Source organism: Pollachius pollachius, assembly GCF_949987615.1.
Source record: "Pollachius pollachius genome assembly, chromosome: 14".
Taxonomy (NCBI): Eukaryota; Metazoa; Chordata; class Actinopteri; order Gadiformes; family Gadidae; genus Pollachius; species Pollachius pollachius.
Genome location: NC_136947.1, coordinates 6676293 through 6697230, shown reverse-complemented (window position 1 = coordinate 6697230; position 20938 = coordinate 6676293). Strand labels below are relative to the sequence as shown.

The following is a 20938-nucleotide window of genomic DNA, read 5'->3' as shown; positions in this document are numbered from 1 at the left end:
GATGAAGATAATCGTGAAGATTTTAATACCGTTTCCTCTATGCATGTATGCATTTGTGTGACATCCACCTACTCACTCACAATGCATCCATGGGGTCCGACGAGATGAGTTGCCGTGGTAACCTTTCAAAGGTAAAGGGAAGCGGAGAGAGCTGTGAGCTAACACTCTGGAAACCGGGGTCAAGTCACTTTGAGGTACTCTGATTGAAGCCTCTTATTTCTATATCATGTGATTTGTAATGTCTTCAAGTATAACCTCAGAGAAGATTTTGGAAGAGTCTGGATGGTGCAGAGGTAAGGGCTTTTGGTAAACACTCTGTAGGCACAGATTCGAGTCCCCTCAGTTTTTACCAATCAGATCACTTGGAAAAAAAGTATAGAAAAACGACAGAAAGCATATATTTTGGGGAAAAAGGAGGTATAGAAAAGAGAACAAAATATATAGAAAAAGGTTTTTGGCGCACGCTCGCCAAAAGGTAAAGTGTACCCTTGAAAAGATTGGAGGTCCGAGAGACGAATGAAAATGAAATGAGGAACAGTTTATCCATCTGTTTGAGGATTAAGGAGAAGTCCCTAAGGGACCCTCTGGTGATGTGAGAGGGCCAGTGTTGCAGCCAAGATCTGAGGAATTATCCAGACAGGTCTGGACACTACCATTCATCAAGCCCGTCAGAAGCAAGTGCACTGTTCTCTAAAGTGCTTTGTCAGCCTCTGTATACCGGAACATCATTGATGAGGCAGTTTGGCGCTGGACTAGTCTCGCTGGCTAAGGAGTACACATCTCATCCGCCACATGCTGGACCAGATGCTGGACCAGAGTGCCAGTGCAGTCTCTTGCTACCAACCACGAGAAAGCCTTGGTTCACCTCAGACTAGCCAGCTCTCCAGTCTCATCCCTCCAACCCGATAATCAACATCCGCCAGTGCTTCCTGTACCTGAGTGGTGGTGAAAGGGGCTCTGGTTGGGACCCATGCACCGAGGCAACCGCCCGGCCTAACAAGACCGTCACCAGAGAGTGACGGTCAACCAGCTCAGCGTCTGCAGGTTGACGGGACGTAATGGCCATTTTGTTTAGTGTCCTGCCAGTCGGACCCCAAGCTGACACCCAGTCACCAGTACTGGTGAAGGAGGCTCATTTTCAAATAAATAAAGGAGCATGCATCTTTTGAGCGAACATGGTTTGCTTCGTCAACCTGCATTGCCCCGTAATAACTAGAAAGAGCCAGAGGAATAAGACAAGACATTAAGAACATCATGAGCAGTTAAGATTTATTTAGTAACAATATAAACTTTTTGCCTTTATTTATTTATCCACAATTAGAATAAATTAACATTTTAGAAGGAAAACCGTAGCAAACCAAGTCCAACGAGATGCACTTACAACCTACAGATTCAACAACCTCTACCAGTTATTCACAACAGGGAAGGCATGGTTTCAGTGCTTTACATTTAATGAAGTTCTATTAAAAAAAAACTAAAGTATAGTACCTGCTAAATGCTTGCATAGTTAAAAAGTGTTGCACATGCATTTATCTGTGATTAACGCTGTAGGTTTCAATCCATTTGAGCCCTGTTCTATAGACAGCAGAATAGCCTTAACAACAAAAACAAAACTTTTAAACTTCTACCTCTTAACAGGTCGACATTATCAGCTTGTTGGCTACCTATTCATTGCCATTACTGAAGGAAATAGGGTTGTACAAACACCGATGCCATTCTCAGTGCGGCACTGAGCTGGTGACCCACTAAATCCTACAATGCATTATATCTCCAAAGAAATTGAGATGAATGTACAGTACGTTTTGCCTCAAAGGTTTGTTCACATGATGACAGTTGATAGCGAGTCAAACAGAGGAGGTAATATAACAAATAGAATAATGAATGCAACGTCGACTCCGGGCACAACAAATGAGCTTAGTGAGGAGGCGAGAGCTAATGATTGCCTTTCAGTTGTTCTTTTACATATACAGATGAAAGCAGTTAGTTCACACATTCAATAACAGCATAGGTTAGGGTGACTAATTCACATTCAGGTTCAAACACACAATCTACCAAGTATGATAAAATACACCCTTGTCTTTATCAAAACACATCTACACTGTTCTCTATATCGTCGATTAAACGGAGTGGTCGAGAGTACGTTAGGGAGGTTGTTTAAGGTTTGACCTTGTGCTTTAAGTGTAACGCGATGTCTACTACGAAAACGGACTGAAACAGCTGTGTCAATCATCTTCACGGCACATTATCAATCCTACCCTGCCTCCAAGTGTCGGCCCACATCCAACATCACGTTTCACATTAAGGTATGTTCCTCGCCTGCACCACAGCCACGAAGACCTCTCCTCTACCTCGTGATCAGAAGAACGGACAACACCAAAAGCTCTTCAACAGACTGAACCAGAGCAGGGTTTGAATGAGGACGGAGATAATCGTACACACGTTTGTTGTTATTTTTCCGAGACGTCCGTTGCTCTCAGTAGATATTGGGCAACTGGTTGTAGTTTCTCTCCCAGTAACCCTTGGAGAAGAGCCAGTCCTGGGCCTTGTTGTGGGGGTTGGGCCCCTGGGCGAACCACCTGCCGGACGGGAACAATGACAGGGGAGTCACTGACGGCGTGACAGCGGGTGGGGAGTCAACATGCAGCATGCTAAATGATACTCCCGTGTAGTGAGGTGATGTCAAGCATGACAAACATGTGCTACAGCAAACAAAGTCTGCACTAGGAGTCTAGGAGCCTAGTGTTCGCAGTGCAGTGTGCCCAATAGTGTTTGAGAATACGTGTTGCATGTGCCTTTGACGTCCTGTAGAGGGTGCTATAGTGCAACACTTGGAATGATAAAGAAGGTAAACTACTGCTGTGGTGCACAAGTTAACAGTTCAGTACTGGTGCAAGCAAAGCAAAAACAGAATGCAAAACAAATAGTTATAAAGATTGAGCCAAACCTTGGGCCAAGTGCAGGGTTCCTTCTCAATGACATAAAGGGGGGTCGCAAGAGTGTGGACGGCACAAGACAAATCAGCGATTAGCAAGGCATTAGCAAATCAGTCCATATGTGAATGAAGAGTGAAGGGGGTTGTGACAGCAGAAGAAAACATGTCCTCACTTGGTTTTCCACTCTTCACTGGATTTGGAGCGATTTTTCCGGGCCAACCTCTGCTTTTCCTCCAACCTCTTCTTTTCTCCACTGGACAAATCTAGAGGCAGGTTGACACAGGGAAGTAAACATCTAAACACACACACACACACACACACAAACACGGCCGAGCTCTGGAAACAAAGGCTTTTCAAACAGCTAGGGGAGAGCCAAGACGGCTGGTACCTATGTCTCCGACCTCCATGGCCCTGATGTCAGGCCGTAGGCGGCAGTCTGTGGAGGGGATGGACTCCTCCACGGCCTTCTCCAGCTCATTCAGCTGCATGGCGAACGTGGAGAAGGCGTAGAACTGCCAACGAGAGAAACAGATTACCTTAATGAGCTCTTTATATCTACATAGGGAGTCGTTCTCCCTAACACGGAGCGGGCCGATTTGCAGAGCCATGTTTCTGCACTAGTACAGAAAGGACCAAAGGGTCCATAACAAACTACAGACAGACAAGTAAGATTGCGACAAGAGAAGATATGACCTATAGTTTTAGAGACCATACCACTGCCCATTATGAGTATGTCAAATGTTAAGGGCATATCAATCTTTTTTTTATAGAGCCCTTTCAACTAGGGTGCATATAAGGGGTAGAAATTGGGGCATTCAGCAGGACCAAATGTCATGGTCAAACGACCCCCTGCCAGCTCCTCCTCTCCCCCGCTGTGCTGGGTGCTGACCTGGGCAGAGTTGTCGGGCCGTGGGGCTATCCTCCAGATGAGCTCACTGCCTGGGATCACCTGCACCGTCTCTGCGTCGGGCGGGGGCATCTCCTCCGGCTCCTCGTCCGCACTGCCCTGGAGGAACGGACACGCACACACACACACACACACACACACACACAGAAGACACTTATTTAAAGAGGCTCAAGGGGTTTTGTTAGGAAACCAATTGCAGCTTATCTTTTTGCTAGAAACGCACACGCAACATGTAATTAAATGGTTCGCTGGGCACTATAATAATTATATGAATAATACGGTAAAATAAAGAATGGCTGGGTTGAAGTGGGGATCAAATGCAATGATGACTAATGCAAGCTCACGCAAAGCCACCAGCTTTTTGTTGCAGTAATACTAGACCAATCTATTTCAGCAAATAAAAGAGTTTGAACTGGTTGAAGTAGCGGCAGTGCAGTATATCACTCGATGTAATGTATCTCTCAATCTGGTGTCCTTAAGACAAACCTGGGCAGCTCTCCTCCTCCACGCAGACCCTGGGCTCGCCAATCTATTTCAACCGCATCCAAACTAAGCGGGACACTTCACAGCATCAACGGGTAATACCTGCTTGGTTTTCTTCTCCTCTGCGCTCTTCTTGTCTGCTTTCCTGTGGGCTTCGAAGGCGGCGGGGTCTACGGCGTACAAGCATTCGGTCCATTTGCCGTAGATTGCACACAGCTTCTTTTTGCTGAAATATTGACAGAGCCTATTAAGAAGAGGCTTCGGGCCCGGACAGAAATCTGACACGACACCACTAGGGAATGTAGTAATTACTGGAGGTGTACGACCAGGTACATTACACTCGCTGTTCATCACACGCGCTACTTAAATAGCAAGAGGGCCTGTACAACTGTGCTTACACACGGAACAGGCGAAAAAGGGTCTACATCTTTGTCTTACCTTTTATCCAGGATGTACCCTTCCACCTTATGGAGCTCTTTGCCAAAGAGGCCGCAGGGTTTGAATGTCAAGCTGCACCGCTCACCGGTCCTGGCACAGACAACAGACAGCCGAGTGTCAACACACGAACGCACACAGGAGGAACAAAGGAGGACAAATAAAGGTATGGGCGAGTGGTGGTCAAAAGCCTTCTCAACCTTACTTGTGATTGATCACTTCCACTTGGCCGTACTGCTCGATCCAAAGCTGACCCACGATGATGTTGTGGACACAGCAGGTGGGGTTTGTCCAGGTGTACGCCTCGTTATGCCTACACAGAGAGGGGGGAAGGAAGGGCGTGTGAAGGCTCAACCTCCGTCACTGGTTTGATCACATCAGAACACAAATGTTTATCACAATAGGTTTGATTGGGTACTGCATCAGACTTGAGTTGATTTACCTCAAGTTTACCCAAGTTTTATACTGATGTTGCCCAGCAGAGATTAACCCAAGTGCCAACATTCAACCTCAGGGACAGCACCACCTCTGGAGAAAAAGGGTTATTGCAGTTGCTCTCTGGGATCAGCTAAATGTTGCTCCAGGTGAAGTTTCTTTCCAATACACACTAGGCCAAATAATTAATTCGGTGCATGCTCTGAATTTGATCCTGTTCAGTAGATGTTCGCATTTGATTCGTTCTTGTTTTACTTCTGTTGGCGTTATATTTCGGCGAGTTGGCGTTTTTACATCTCCAGACCTACTTGGGCAGCTCCAGGGTGATGACCCCCTTGGGCTCCGCCTCCACGCTCTTGCCCCAGAACTTGAGCTTGGGGTAGATGGAGCCGTGGAACAGGAAGTCCTCCTTCAGGCCCTCCGCGTGGAAGGCACTGACCGGCGGGTGGTGGCTCACCTGCTCCGACACCCAGCGGAAGCCCAGGTCCTCTCTACACAAACACAGAGAAGAGGACGGTGGTCTTGGTGGTGGTGGTGGTGGTGGTGGTGGTGGTGGTCTTGGTGGTGTTGGTGGTGGTGGAGCGTTAGACTGAGCCCTTGGTGCCCGGCGGGCAAGATAATAATACAACTTTAAAAACACATTAGCGGGAGTCTCACCATCATAACAATATTGAATGATATATTTTCTCATCACGGTGCTATGAATCCATTGTCCGGAAGGCTTACAATCAACATATTAGAGCGCCCCTAATCCCCGTAAATGACTCCCTCGACTGCACTTTGTATGTGCAAATTTCCATCATGAGTGTTGTTTAGGGAGAGAGACTCAGCAGTTCAGAGCGGCATGCTGGGTAATTTACCTGATCAGCTCGTAGGTCTCCCCAAGCAGCGGGTTGAACGGCTTCCCAGTCCTCTCCCACTGCGAGGCGACAGCTGACACAGCAAACGCTGCCACACACTGCAATCCATACACTCAATGAGCGCCATCATCCTTAGGTCCAGCGCCACGGGCATCATTAAAAGTGAAGCTCGTCAAGTCTAATCAATTTCAGGTTAAGTCGAGTGAGTACAACAACATGATGAATTAATTAAATGACCGGAACCGGCCATTGTACCATCTATATCCATCCGACAACGGCCTTAATGTGAGTAGTGGTCTGTGTGTGTATGGGGGGAGAGGGGCTGCAGAGGGCGGCTACACCTTCATCCTCTCCACAGAGTCGGTGGAGGTGTTGGCCTGCTGGAGGAGGTAGGTGTGCTCCATGTACTCAGCCAGCCGCTGCAGGAAGCTCAGGGGCTCGTTGAACATCACAGGCATGGCGATCTTCGACAACTCCTGAAAAGTCGAGAGAGAGGGGTGTGTGTGTGTGTGTGTGTGTGTGTGTGTGTGCGTGCGTGTAAACAAAACAAGACACAGTAATGGCACACTGCACTGTGAAGCCATTGGGAGAAAATAACTTTTCCTTTAGGATGTGCACTTTTAATTCTAACGGCCACAAAAATCCCCTGTGCAATACACTCCATGACCGGTACATTTATTTTGCTGATGATAACACTGGCCTTTGAGTCAGTTTAATGAAAACTATTCCTCTTGCCTTCAGTTGCACGGCAGAGACTAGAACGAGATTCAGCAACTGTAATAACACGGCTGCAGGGGTAGGGCATTTGGATCCCTGTAGACTCCCAAGAGGCGCTTAGCGACTTCCCCGCAGACAATGCAAATCAGGAACCCATTCATCACAATTAGCAAAGTTTCCCCACAGTTCAACTCGTTATTCAGAAAACTTTGGGTGCCACCCCCCCCCCCCCCAACAGAAGGATTCAAATAGGAGGGATGCACCCTTGTTCTTCTCACCATGCCAATGCATTTCTTTAGGATGCTCCAGACGCTGATGTCATTCCTAGAGAACATGGGCGCAGGCAGGGACGATCTGGGCAAAGACAATACAGGACAGAGCGCTTTTAATGAGCAGTACGAAGGCACTCATTCATGAGAAGGGGTGCAAGGTTCCTCTAATTGGACACTTCTGCCAGGAGTCGGAAATTGTAGACTTTAAAGGATGGAGGAGGTGAAGGGGGTAGAGTGAGTGAGACTTGGTTAGACACAATAACAAAATAGACAGAATCAAGCAAAAGGTAAGGAAAATGGTTGTATTTCTCTGTAGGGATCCTTCCATTAAGTCGTAACATTCTAAACCTGACAGCAGCAAAAACAAGCACTTCGCAAGAAGACATTGACGAGGAAATATTGCCCCAATGGATTACATTGCAGCCTATTCCGTGGATTATAGCTGAAGAGTTCTCACTCAATACTGAGTTCTCACTGAATACTGGACCAATTTGAGAAATTGTTAGTCACTTAAAATATGGGAAAATAGCACGTTGAAAAATCCCAAAGTAAGCCTTTATACATTTGTGCTAGTATGCATTATTAGGTGTGAGCCAGTATGCAGTTTCATTGAGGAAAATGTTTCACACGCACTGAAACCTCCCCTGCTTCAATCCTAAACATTAGCCTATAGTATCAGAGTAGTAAATGGTAATATAGTATAGCTGTTAAATCGCAATAAGGTGAAGGAACTGACTTAAGGATGTAGGGGATGCCATTTAAAACACAAAGCAGTTCTGACATAGATTGATCTCTCGCTTTGGAAGCCAAGTCACCCGACACCTGTAAGGTAATAAGCAATCAGCCACTCTGTTCATGCAAAACCCATGAATGAATGGGAGACGGCACGCGCGTGGGTCTCAAGAATCACATGCGTCTCAGTGTCTTACACTTGATTCTGTGGTGTTTTGAAACCAAGATGTAACAGAGCCGATACTAGCTGAAACCATTTTATGTTGACTTTTTCAACTGTTCTACACTCACCCTACTCTCCATGATTGTAGTCCTTTATTGGGACATTACACAGCCCTGCCAAAACGTGTAGTGAACCCACCTAGCCACAGGTGCACAGGCCCCGTGGCAGATGGCCTGCGAGGTTCAGTGATAAGCAGGGAGGCAGCTGCACACAGAAGGGTGACGGTACATCTGAACAAACAAGAAAGGATTGAGTGGACGGCCAAGTTATCAACAGTGGAGCAGGCAGCCCAGTGGTGCGCGGAGAACCACAATAACATGAACCAATTGGGGGTCAAGTTTGTTTTCATGCATTCAGAGAAATAGCAAAGAGTTTCAAATGCCTCTGTGAGTAGTTCTCTGTGTGTTCTGCAAAAGCCCTGCAAAAACGGATTGGACTCAAGGCACCTGAAGTCTCTCTGAATGACACTAGTTTTCCCATGTATACAGAGACAACCATCTATTATGCACACACACACACACACACACACACACACACACCCCTCCATCTCAGGTCCTGACTGTGCTAAATTATTCATGTGTCACTTGTTGGAGCGATAAATTAAATAACAGCTGCATTTACTGAAATGATAAAATAAGAAACAAGGAAAATTTGCGGGCCTTAGGAAAGCAACAGCTCCGGACAGATGGAGCTGGCAGGGAAACACGTTTGGTGTATTTCCCGCTGACTGGCAACTCAAACAAAAACACCTGAATGCAAACGTAGGCCGGAGCAAACAGGCAGGTGTCCCATTACATGGAGTGTCAGAGGACTGGCCCTTCAGAGTGAACCACCAGCTGCATATTATCATCAACCACGCAGATCAGCAGAAGGTTACAGAGCGCATAATGTAACCCACTGCATGTAAAGTAACATGGATGAGGTCCATCCTCACGACGGACCGAACAACAACCAGAAAAACTCATCTAAAAGCGACACGGCGACCCACCTGTACTTCTTGACCCCGTTGCACTGGGCCGCCTGGTTGCCATGGTCCCCGTCCCCGGACATGGCTCTGGGCTCCCCGGTGGGCCGGCCGCGGCGGAGGCTCCTGAAAAGGGGGGTGTCTCGGCCCTCGTCCTCCTCGTAGGAGTGGCTGGCCACGGAGAGGAACCCGCTCAGCGAGAGCTCCGAGTCAGTGTCTGCCGGGCGGAAGGGGACAGGTGGCGGGTCATGCCAGGCACGCACACACACTCGGGTGTCTCGCGTGCGCACATACGAGACACGCGCGACACAACAAGGAGACACACACACACCCACACACACACACTCGCGACCGACTGGAAACACGGCGCTCAACTTGCTCTCCGGCTTCGATCCAGCCGCCTCCCCCCTCCTCCCGCTTCTCCGCCCACACCCCTCCCCCCAGCCGGCCAAGCTCCACCTGGCCGTCCTGATCCAATGAGAGAGGCCGCACAGATAACCCACTTCCTACTGCATTGTTCTGCGCCAAGCTTGTTGGCTGTCTACGACGACCTCCCCCTCCTCCCCTCCCTCCCCCCCCCCCCCCCCCCCCCCCCCCCCCACGGGCTGGCTGTCAGGGGACAACACAGGCAGAGGGGTGGATGAGGGAGTGTTGCAGAGGGAGGATGGAGGCGAGGCGAACCCGTTATACACTGGCACAACGTCCGTCTGAGGACGGCCCAGCCTCGAGGGCGTCGTTATCGTCAGCCGTCGTGGCGACGGGGTTTGCTTGGGGAGTATTATTACGTGGTCGGCCGCCCTACACCTCCTATAGCGGGGCGTGTGGCACGAGAGTGCTGCCGTCTCCGTAAACACATTGTGTACGTGACGAGCGGAGTCCCCAGGGAGCCATCGCGCTCGTGTGCAATCAAATGGAAAAAACAAACATCACACTGAAAAGGAGCATGGGAAGTTGATCCCCATGACCACTGGCACACTGAGCGCCTGCAAAATGGCAGCGATCCGGGAGACACAGAGCCAATCAGCCGGTACAGTTGGAGATTGTAATGCGCCCACCAGATTGCTGAGGAATAGTGTTGGAACATTTATAGTAAAGCGATTAAAAAAGCGCAAAAGTACTCAGTTTAATTACGGAAATTGGCACCAACGGTGTAAACAGTTGGAGCGGATTCATATTTCCTTCCCGCTGACTCAGCTCTGTACAGACAGATTCTCCTTGTTTGTTGGACACTGTACCGCTCGCTCATTAAAAGCGTTCATTGTTTGTTGTGGACAGCATGTCCGGGACTCAAGGCTGCACAGAATTAACGACTTTTGTACCCACATGGAGGCAGATGATGGGCTTAATCCGTCAGAAAAGGAAATGACGAATGCGTCGGTGGCAGGATGTTAGTGAGCAGATTTTTGGGTTGTGGTGCGATGTGTTCACCCCAGGCCATCCACAGCAGAGCGGGCTGTTGCTGGAGGTTTTAAATATATAACTGGTGTACTGACGTTGGCACTAAAACATCCTCCATTTACCACTACTACCAGAAAGTAAAGACAAGAAAATGAAAAACACTTCCTTATTAACTGGGGGCGGGTCGATTGGACTCCAACCACTGTACCCCACCTATAGTCTGTTAGAGGAACTACATGTTGGTGCCTCATGGCTGCTGATTGGAACCCCACCCAGAGGAGCTGCCAGGGCCCCACTCCCCTTAGGGTGGGTCAACCACCATACAGACCAACAGGCCAGCAGCTGTGGGGGTGTTGGGCCATGGTGTCTCACCCGACTCTGCATCGTAGAAGTCTCCGGTCAGGGCGCTGAGAGTGGGCGACTTCCTGCCCCTGCTGAGGCTCGTGTCGTAGCGCTCGGTGGCCAAGATCTGCAGCGCCTCCGTGAGAGCCTTGTTTTTCTCAAGCTCCTGTTCCAATTTCAAGTGCCACACCTGAAGTGGGGACACACACACACACACACACACACACACACCTTGAGGCAAAACTTATGGACGGAAATGTAACATGCATCTTAACATGGAAGGGTCTGACAGAGTTCAGATGTCGATAAGTACATAATTTTATGTTGACCCGTTTGGGTACACAATTCTTCCTCAGCTAAGCAGTCTGTCTGTGCATGTCCTTCAAGGAGGCTGCTTCGGAAAGTTGGTTATTTTCCTAACCTTAGTCTCCGGCTCCGGTTACCTCCGGTCAGAACCAAACACCACAGTCTCCAGGAGCTCTGAAGCCCAGGATTGGGTGTCCCTTGGAGGCAACCTGAGCCAAGCGACGAGGGGACCGACCAGACCAATGTCACCCATTGTCTAAATGTCGTTCCACGTCTCCTCGCAAATGCCAAACATTAAAGAAGATGACTCTCTCACAGCGATGAGGGGATATTGATGTGTTGAACAAACCACAGTCTAATGGGCAAAAACAGGAGTAGAATATAATGTCAACAATAACAACTCTCCCCAGACAAAGTTCCAATAGGAACGCATTTATCGCGTCGTGTTTCTAGGTTGTATTTAAGAGCAACATTTGAAGAACGGATTTCAAGTGCTTTTAGAGTATAGGGCGTACCAAAAACAAACAACTCAAAAGTATGCTTCTAACCAGGTGAGGAAACAACAGGGTCACCTTGAGAAAGACAGCAGAAAGATAGAACAGGGACAGCAGGAAGACAGAAAGTTACAATATTCACATTTACGAAACATGGCTATGTTTGATATTACTGCTACAAAGAAAGTGGGTGGGGTAATTATAGTCTTCTCTGAAATAATCAGACCTAACAGCGACAGGGGCCACTGGCGCACGCAGTTACCGGGCCAAGGCTTCTCAACCTCGTGGAGATCTCCCACATCAAAATGTCACATGAATAATTAAAAGAGTTGCATTAAACAAAGTTGTGATGAATGTAAAATTGTTCCGCACATTGCGCATACATTATGATAAACCTTATTTCCCAAGTACGATGATTCATAGATTGTTTCATTTTTTTTTTTAAATGTATGTTTTATAACATGATGGCAAGTCATAACATGCATTTAACGTACAATATATGAATTGGTTATATTATAAACAATTCATATATTGTATGTTACATTCATGTTATCATATAACCATATCATATAAGATCATATAACCGTTCTATGATCCTCATTTATATAATAATCATAATAATAATACAAATGATACACAAACTATTTTACTCTAGGGTATTGTGATAAGGAGGATCACTGGCATGTACACCGACCTATTTCCTCTTATTCCATGGACTAGACACCAACCATAGTCTCCCACTGTGAATGAGGTCGTAGAAAGTGAGGATGACTCATATGTAGAAGCTACTTTGGTTCACTGATTACCAAACAAACAAACAATTGGTACGCCCTCCGCTACACAGGTGGCCGTCATCTGTTCACGATGTAAAAAGAACCGCAATTTAAACGTAATGAAAAATCGGTTGATTCTTAATCATAAGCAACCTTTCACTATTAACCAAACACAAGGCACATTTTGGTTCAATATGGAGGTTTAAAGGGATCATCCTGATTTGATGAAACAGCAATATGACGGGTTGCTTTCTACGTTCCGGATAGCAATAGTTAATGCGTTGTTCCTCTGGCACTAGGGACCACGGCTAACTAGCACCTGAGCTCAACAACAATTTGATCACTTTCACACTCTTGGGACATCTGTTTCATCTCCCCCTTCTCTCCTCTGCACTCCTCTCTCTCCTCTGAGTACCAGCCGAAGTGGGGCTGTTTGGCTGGCTGCTGGAGCGTATGTTTGATTCAGGAGTCTTGACTCGACTCCTGGTAGAGCCTGGGCCTTGTGCCACACACACACACACAGCCTCCAAACACAGAGAGTCTGCCAAGTATCCCTTTACTCTACTTGTAAAAAAAATGGCTACGGCTTAAAAAATGAATGAGTACCTATGCAGAGGTTCTGATCCGACAGCAGCTTTGAGTTATGCGCTGCGTAATGTAATGTAAATGAATCAAGTGTGAGGGATTGCTGCCAACGCACACCGACCGGGGCACTTGGCTTAAGAGCCCATTTGGGACAGAAACACTTTTGTTCTTTAACTATCCCGGGCAAGATTGCACTCACACTTATCCCCCCTGCTCTCTGCACCCTTTCGCTTCAGAACACACAGCTCTATTTTAGTCGCTGCTGCTGCGGCGGTGGTGTGTATTCATCGCTGATGACTGGGAAGAGACGCCGTCTCCCCGGCCAAGACCCTTTTACTGGGCTTCTTCCGCCCCGCTGGCTGGAGCAAACACAGGCTGTAATGGACCGTTAAGGCCCGCTACGAACACTGTACTGTGCATCAAGGCAGCACTGACCGTAGCCAACGGTTTAAACTCGGAATGGTGTGGTACATATTTGTTAATGCCATTTTTTTTATTTTTTTTTATAAATGGAGCCAGTACTGGAGATGAGGCAAATATGTCTCTTAAGCTTCTCTACGCTTGTGGTATACCGCCAGATGCCTACCACATAAGACAATGTTCAACGCGGGGCATTTAGCCTGCGTGTGTCCCTTTCTGTTCCGGGTAAAGGTCATAACACAAGCCATTGGGGTTAACTGGTGACTTGTCAAACGCAGGTCAACATTCATGTGCTGCCTAATATAAATATCTTAAACAGCCCCATACCACCACTACCAGCACAACCAATAGAGTGCATTCCACTGGGAACAACACAGTGAGACAACCCCGCATATGTGCATGTCAGTGCAGGGATTTAAAGTACGATGGCCTGAGTATGATCGCCCACAGAGTGGTGCCTGTGGACAGCTAGTTTTCTGCTTGTACACTTTAGTGTACTAGTGTTCAGATTGTCCTGACCCACGGATGTTTGTGCATACCCGACCCGTTTACAGCTCCGTCTCCGCGGCGAGATCAAACTGCCTATTCTAGTTCTGCGAGAAGTCCAACCGGGGAAGGCAGACCTCCCTCCCGCTCTCCCCCACAAGCCATGCAATCATCGCGCAATCACGCGCACTCGTCATATGTGCACAGATGTGGCATCATGCGACTAGTGCACTCCAGTTCTGCCACTGATGAATTGGGTCAGAGCAAATTCAGACAGTCTGCCAAGGGGCACTGCCATAAGTGCTGCTTAACACTCCCCCTACTTTCCCTGAGGATTCGTGCTTCAGTTTCACACATCTGCAGGGACATCGCAGGGCAAACACGAGCTCAAATTGAGGAGCGAGTCGTTTACACTTTCCACGCGACGGTGTGAACTACGGCGAAATATGGGATTGAGGCTAATACTGTCTTTGGAGTTGGCACTCAGCAGCCCTCTTGTTATCATAATCCAGTTAGCATTGTGTAGTCGCTCAAACAGACCCACCCCTAATCGCATGGAGCTTATTAATGTAGTGCAATTTTGTTTGTACAGTGACTACGCGATGGGCTGCCTTTTCAGGACGCACTTTGCAGAGAGCGTTCCGCTCTCACACAGCTTTAGGGTTGCTAAAACACAGATGTACCAAGTTGAAGATGGTCTGTTTGGAGATCTAGAGCCACAGCTGTGGTTGTCTGTATTATTAGGAGCCTGCTGTGGTTTGCAGCCATGCATGCCTCGCCGAGCCAAGAGGTTTGTAATCCAATGGCACCTGGACTTTGTTAACCGTCCCCATAAGGATTGGCTCTCTGCAGTTCAATGGGCTCATTCGCACAAAATTTAAGTGCAGAACCACAAAAGATTATTTTTAATTTCAGTTAAGTTTAAAGAATTGGTATTCCATAGGTTATTGAAAAAAACTAGAAATTAGCATTAATGCTGCTGAAGTGCTTACTATCCCCGATTACTTATGAAGGATCCTTTAAATGCATTAATTATTAGAAAAAAATGCATTTCTTATCCAATTTCTTCAACATACCAGTAAAAAAAACACTTGATATCATTTAACAGATAAACCCATTTAGCATGCACAGAAGAACCAAACAATTCAGTATTCCCTAGAATCCCTAATTTTTGCGCTTGTAGAAGTGCTAAATGTCAACGCCATAATTCACAACACCGAACTGAAACACGCGTCAGCCGAGGAGTTACAAATAATTTGCAGCGTTTCAATTGCAAAACCCCTTGAGCAATACACACCGGGACTAGCCTAGTTGTGACAACCGCCAGACATTCTTATTACGGAGCACATAATCACCACCGCCGACAGATGAGAAGAGAGGTCTTGTTTTTACCTGTGCGGGGAACTAGACGAGTGCTTTATCTCCTCTCTGTTCCACCCTCCCCCCTGTGCCGGGATGCTCTGCCGGTGGGGGTTCAATGTGAGCCTGGGAGCAGCGAGATCTTCAAAGAGTGAGGGCGACGGCGTGCAGAGTGCCGCACGGCTCCCGTCCGGACGCAGCTGGGAATATGCACGCACTCAAGTTCACAGCGTTTTCCCTTGGACACGAGCGTTCAGAGTGTGCACGTGTGGAAGCACGTCTTAGGGCTCTTTGTTGTGCTCTTGTGTGTTTATGTGTGTGTGTCTGCCTGCTGCCTTTACTCAGTAAATGCAGAGCTCAGCATAAAAGCGGATCTGGCGTTCGGCTTTCTGCCCGGATTCGTTCTGGTTATTAAGGCACCGCTCCACGGCTTTCCCAAGGAGGGTGCCAAGCCACCGTCTGGGACAGGTGGGAAGGAACCCGTCTGCGCTTTTTTCCCCTGCACACGCACAGGCCGACACACACAATTGCGCAGCCCCAGCATTGAACGCGAAGCCATATGATTTCATACCATTTCAACGTGAATCCATGAGCCAATAGGAGTACGGCTCAGGGTGGCTCGCGGAAGAATCAATGGACGAGGATAGGATGATCTCATTCACAACAAACTCTGGCCAACACAAAAGAACACTGTGGAGCATGTATCCAACTTAATATACAGTATCCTTCAAAACCAGCAGACCTGTTCCTTTGGTTAGGGGGTGGGAAACAGAGAGTCAGGTGCACCAAACTCCAATACTATGCTTCACAACAAATTGACTTTGCTTTACATGCCCCAGTCATTATGACTGCACATATTTCACCTTCACCTTGAACTGGCTATGCTTGCCTCACAAGTCTCATTCGAGCGCCCAGGTTTCAAACCTCCCACAATTGAAAAGCACGAGAGAGGAAAATCAATGTGTAGTGGCACCATCTTGCCACGGCTAGTTCCCTTACTGCATCCTCAAACGCACTTGATGCACGTGATGTAACGACCGTGTCCCAACTGGCCAACCCATGCCCCATTTAACTCTCTATTTAGGACGTCACCATTTTGAAGTGCATGTGATTCCTTTACAGTTCAAAACGTAATACCCACAACGCAATGTACAAAAAAGTACATTATTTAATATAATGTACAGTGCATATACAACAAGTATATTATTTTATAGTTATATTTCACTGCGTCCCATGACAACCGTTTTACAGCCTTAACAAATATCTTTACTAGTAGTCGCATTCCTGCGTACAAATGCATTGTATTCCGGCTACAGCATAAGTGTGTAGGCGTGGGTTGCACCCGATCGCACCATAGGGATCATGTGGCACCCCCATAACATGTGCAATGAAATTGCTAGTTATATCACGCCCCAAAATAACTACAGCCCTGTGTCCCTTTGCAAATGAAGCACCTCTTGTTTACTTCGCAGCTTCTTGCTAGTTCCAACTTGTGATCATGGACGAGGTTGATAGCCGAGGTAGAGGAACACAGCGAGCTGCACGACCCCTGACATTGTTTATGCCAGAGAGATGACATTTGGAGAGCGTTTGTTTGGAACGTCGCCCTTGAAAGCATTGGCCCGTAAAATGACTAAACGTGTACTGTATGCACAATCACTAGCGATTGTTCACAACAATGGAACACCAAAGCTGGGCACTCATGGTTGTTTATTAGCGCAACGCTTTCATGGTCACTGTAGCACCCAGGCACTCGCGTTTCCACTTGTTTATGCCACCAATACACAACCGGCTGATGGATTCCCATCGACAAAATCACTCCAAAATCCCCCTGTTCAATTCAGTAAGTACTGCGCTGTATAGTGGTCCACTATGTGGGTGATAAGGGACCACAGCCAAGGAGTAGGTGACAGCGTACAGTACCTCCTCCTGCTTGGAGAGCAGGGCCAGGCAGGACTGGAAGGCGGTGCATGTCTCCCCAGACAGAGCACTGGTCTGCCTGGCCTTCAGCAGCAGAGGGGCAGCCAGCGCTGCAGGAGAACAGAGACAACGACAGAACCACATCTGGGACACCTTACAATAAGGGTACAGTAATCACCTATTAATAACCATGAATTAATGGGGCTATAATTTTTAACTAACAATTAATTCATAGTTAACTAACGGTCTAGCAATAATTTAGGAATGGTGTTTATGTTAACTAAGGTTATGGTTTTCATGTTAACTAGGGTAACATATTTATTATTCAAGATTATCCCTTACCTTATTAAATAATGTTTAATATAATACCATCTATATTAGCAGCACTCTTACCGTCGTTCTGCTCATTCTTCACCATGGATAGAAACACAGACACCTCATGCTCCAGTTTCAGCTGGGAGGCACTGGCTTCCTGAATAGCACAGCATTTAGAAAAATGAGTGCAGACACCCCAGAATTGAGTCAACACACCTGCACTGTAGCTGACAGTAGTGCAAAGAGCTGACTCTCAACTTTCCCTCAGCTCAATATAGCAGGCTCTCACTTTGCCATTCTGTACTCTGCCGAGCTTTGACTCACCTCGAAAGCGCGAGTCAGGCTATCCGCTGCTTTAGTATCTTCACCACCTTCTTCCTCATCATCTCCAGCCATCGCCTGCTCCTGGCTACAGTGGCGGCTGCTGTAGGCCGAATGGACATCAAAGGCATCCAACCATTTCTAAATGATAACAGAAGAGATTTTCAGCCTGTGACCCCTGACAGAGAAATATAACTACAGTCAAACACGTCCCTTGACAAAGATGGGCTTAGATTTGTGTTATGTTTTATGTGAACATAACCCATCATCTTACTCTTCTTGTTGTGATAGAGTTGGTCTTTGAGGACACTTTGAAGTGGAAATCAGTGCTGTCGAAGCGTCGGAGCGCGAAGAAGCAGTTATCCCAGGGTTTGATCTGAGACGATATGGATCATTATCAAACGGGGGTCATTAGACGCAGATACTTCACCACATGATCAGAGCTGAGGGTTTGATGGCTGCTCTGCATGAAGGCCGAGTGCCCTGAACTTGCAAGCTGCGTACCATGCAGTAGGCCAGCGCGAGGGCCTCGGAGCCCTGCCTTCTGAGGCCGCTCCGTGCGTCAGCTCTGGAGAGACATGGATAGAGGCGCAGGTAAACAACAACAGCAGGACATCTACCACAGGGGATCAGATCGTAATTGAGACACTGTAAAAGTGAGAGTCGTCTCTATTATCGGCTAAGTGTTGTGATGAGTAAAGGTATTGATTCAATAGAAATATGAAATATACATAAAAAGATAACCCTGTGCCAAAACTAGTGACTCGTAGGAGACTGATGATGCTCACCGGCTGAGGTACCAAGATAGGTTTCCATTCTCGAGCACCACCCAATGATACCGCCAGCCGAGAAAGCGGGAGCTCTGTGGGACAAAAACAACAAAAACAACCCCCTCACTTTTCAGAACCCAGCAGGGGATAAAGCGTCTTTCCATATTTGAGAATTCTGGTAAAAAAAAGTACCTTCCACAGTGGGCCTTCAAACTTCTCAACTGTGCTGCTCGTTTCCTTGAAATAAATATGCATTAGCAGATATTCATTCACGGCTAGACCTAGTTCGTTCTGTTTCAGGATGGATGGCAATCGTGTTTTGTGGGGGCAGCCATGCCATGCTATACAATGCTTGTTGCCGATTCAATTAAATCTATTCGAATATAATCTGCTCCATGTAGCAGCCATTCGATTTGAGCAATTTGTCACAATCCTAGTTTTATACTTACTTTGACAGCGGCAGCTGCCAGAATCTGTTTCAGCTCATCAGTGCAAGCGATGTCAAATGCTGTCTGGGCTGTAACCACATTAATTTAGTAGCTTATTATACACCTCTGGCCTCTCTAACCAAAAAGCAAAGCATATAATTCTAGACGAATGTGTCATTACAAGTGCCAAATGTGAGTTGAGGGCAAAATAAAGTGAAGTTTGATTTAGCAATGAAAAACCAAATAACAAGTAAACTATTTGAATGGGCTTCACAATAATTTAATATAATCAAAAGATTGTGTTGTGATTTTGCCAAATAAGTATGACTCTATTTGAATAGAGGTCATGAAGAAAACCACAAATTATTCATCATACATTAGTTTTGTTTAATAAAGTAAAATAAAATAACCCACATGCACAAATATTTGAATAATTACGATTAAGTTAAGATTGGCCAATAAAAGCCTTACATTAATCTTCACAGAAACAACCACTAAAAACAGGTATATCTCCATAGTTTTGCAGCATTCGTTCTATTGTGGACAGTGTACCGTTCTTGTTTGTTAGGCTGGGGCTGGCTCCATGCTTGAGGAGCTTGACAACACAGTGCTCCTGCCCTCTGTAGGCGGCACAGTGTAACGGCGTGTTGCCCAACAGGTCCCTGCAGTGAACGTCAGGCGCCTCCTTCAAGTTCAGCTACAGAGAAACAAGTGACAATAATATGTGAATGGGGCCAACACCACGAGAAGAAATAGTCAGCATCCACTTTATTGCACATTTCCTGCTAAACTCAACGCATTCTCAAGAGCAATTTACTATCTTAAAAGGCCTTGAGAGGATCTCAGCCATTTATGAATGATTTCATCCAGAATGGAAGCTCAAGTACATCTCAATGCGGCCTTGAAAATACTCCAAAACCTATTCATCATATTTCACCAATACTTGAGAGTTTGTGTGAAAATGTGAACTATGACACGTTCATTATGCCGTTTGCAACACAGAATAACAAAAAAAATCCTAAAAAAAATACTGAGACACGGTCAGCGCAGCGCTGACCAGCTTAGAAAGAGCGACGAAATCTCCATCTCGGGCCGCATGCAGGAGGTTATCCTCCTTCCTCCTCACAGCTCTCCTCTCCGCCGCTGCGCACACACGCACACGCACACGCACACGCACACACACACACACACAAAACCCTAAATGAACTGAATGAATGAAGTGCTTGGAGAAGGAGCACTCGAGCGACGGCGGTAATCACACTCCGTCAGACATTGAGGTCGTCATCGTCACTGAACCCCGGCCTCTCCATACCCTCCAGCATGGTGATGATTTCGTCGTCCTCTGTGAAATTTCTGGGGATCTGCGCCGTGCCGTTGATTATGCTGGCGCAGGCGTCGTAGCGCAGCAGCATCAGCACAATCTCCTGCGCGGAGAGAATACCATAAAGAATACAGTGAGGCTCCCCGTTCACACACACACACACACACACACACACACACACACACCTGGATCCTCCTCGGACTTAAACGACACAGTACCTGCGCTAAACGTTCAGACCAACAAAACAACTTCCAATGGGAAAGGTAGACGTAGTCATCACGAGTCCATGATGGAAATATTCTGCATGATGGGGTGAGTTGACGAGTTGAGGCGGATGGAGGTTAAGACAATGCGGCCGCCGCCACTTAAGATGAATGTGGAAGCGGAAATGATGCGGCAAACAATGCATTAGCCACCATCACCAGCACACACCCCGTCACCTTTCTGCCCGAGGAGGCTGCCTTGTGCAGGGGGGTGTCGCCCAGGTCGTCCTGCAGGTTCACGTGGGCCCCAGCCTGCCAATCAACCCCAATGACAAAGGAAGAGCAAAACATATACAGGCAAACGCAAACAGGCATCCCATAAGGCTGGACATAGTGAGACAATGAGTCTGGGGGGGGGGGGGGGGGGGGGGCTTTGCTCAGGAGGTAGAGTGGGATGACTGAGTGATGAGGTCACGGTGTCCCTCACCCTAACTCCCCCCCCCCCCCCCACAAGCAGGCTTCGCCTTGCATGGTTG

The 20938-nt window shown here is 47.3% G+C and overlaps 1 protein-coding gene across 2 annotated transcripts; it reads right to left on the bottom strand.

Annotated features, from left to right (window-relative positions):
- Window positions 1–1307: 1307 nt before the first annotated feature.
- Window positions 1308–20246, bottom strand: LOC307085896 (oxysterol-binding protein-related protein 2-like). Of its 2 annotated transcripts, XM_079750816.1 has the most exons (25): window positions 20191–20246; window positions 19936–20021; window positions 19431–19575; window positions 18900–18967; window positions 18643–18687; window positions 18469–18542; window positions 18185–18248; window positions 17955–18056; window positions 17684–17821; window positions 17438–17516; window positions 17048–17154; window positions 10732–10891; window positions 8986–9178; window positions 7049–7124; window positions 6395–6529; window positions 6054–6151; window positions 5502–5684; window positions 4964–5071; window positions 4762–4851; window positions 4426–4549; window positions 3823–3939; window positions 3322–3445; window positions 3106–3196; window positions 2945–2965; window positions 1308–2576 (listed from the first exon to the last, which is right to left on the bottom strand). In XM_079750816.1, the coding sequence occupies exons 1-25, from the start codon at window positions 20198–20200 to the stop codon at window positions 2474–2476; spliced, it is 2541 nt and encodes an 846-aa protein (XP_079606942.1). In that variant the 5' UTR covers window positions 20201–20246; the 3' UTR covers window positions 1308–2473. The 2 variants fall into 2 exon arrangements, with proteins under 2 accessions (XP_079606942.1, XP_079606943.1); XM_079750817.1 differs by lacking the exon at window positions 2945–2965.
- Window positions 20247–20938: the final 692 nt, after the last annotated feature.

Coding starts and splice junctions, on each gene's coding strand:
- LOC307085896 (XM_079750816.1), bottom strand. Junction 18,543..18,642: donor TTGAAGGCCCACTGTGGAAG/GTACTTTTTTTT, acceptor TTTGTCCCACAG/AGCTCCCGCTTTCTCGGCTG. Junction 18,057..18,184: donor TCGCGCTGGCCTACTGCATG/GTACGCAGCTTG, acceptor ATATCGTCTCAG/ATCAAACCCTGGGATAACTG.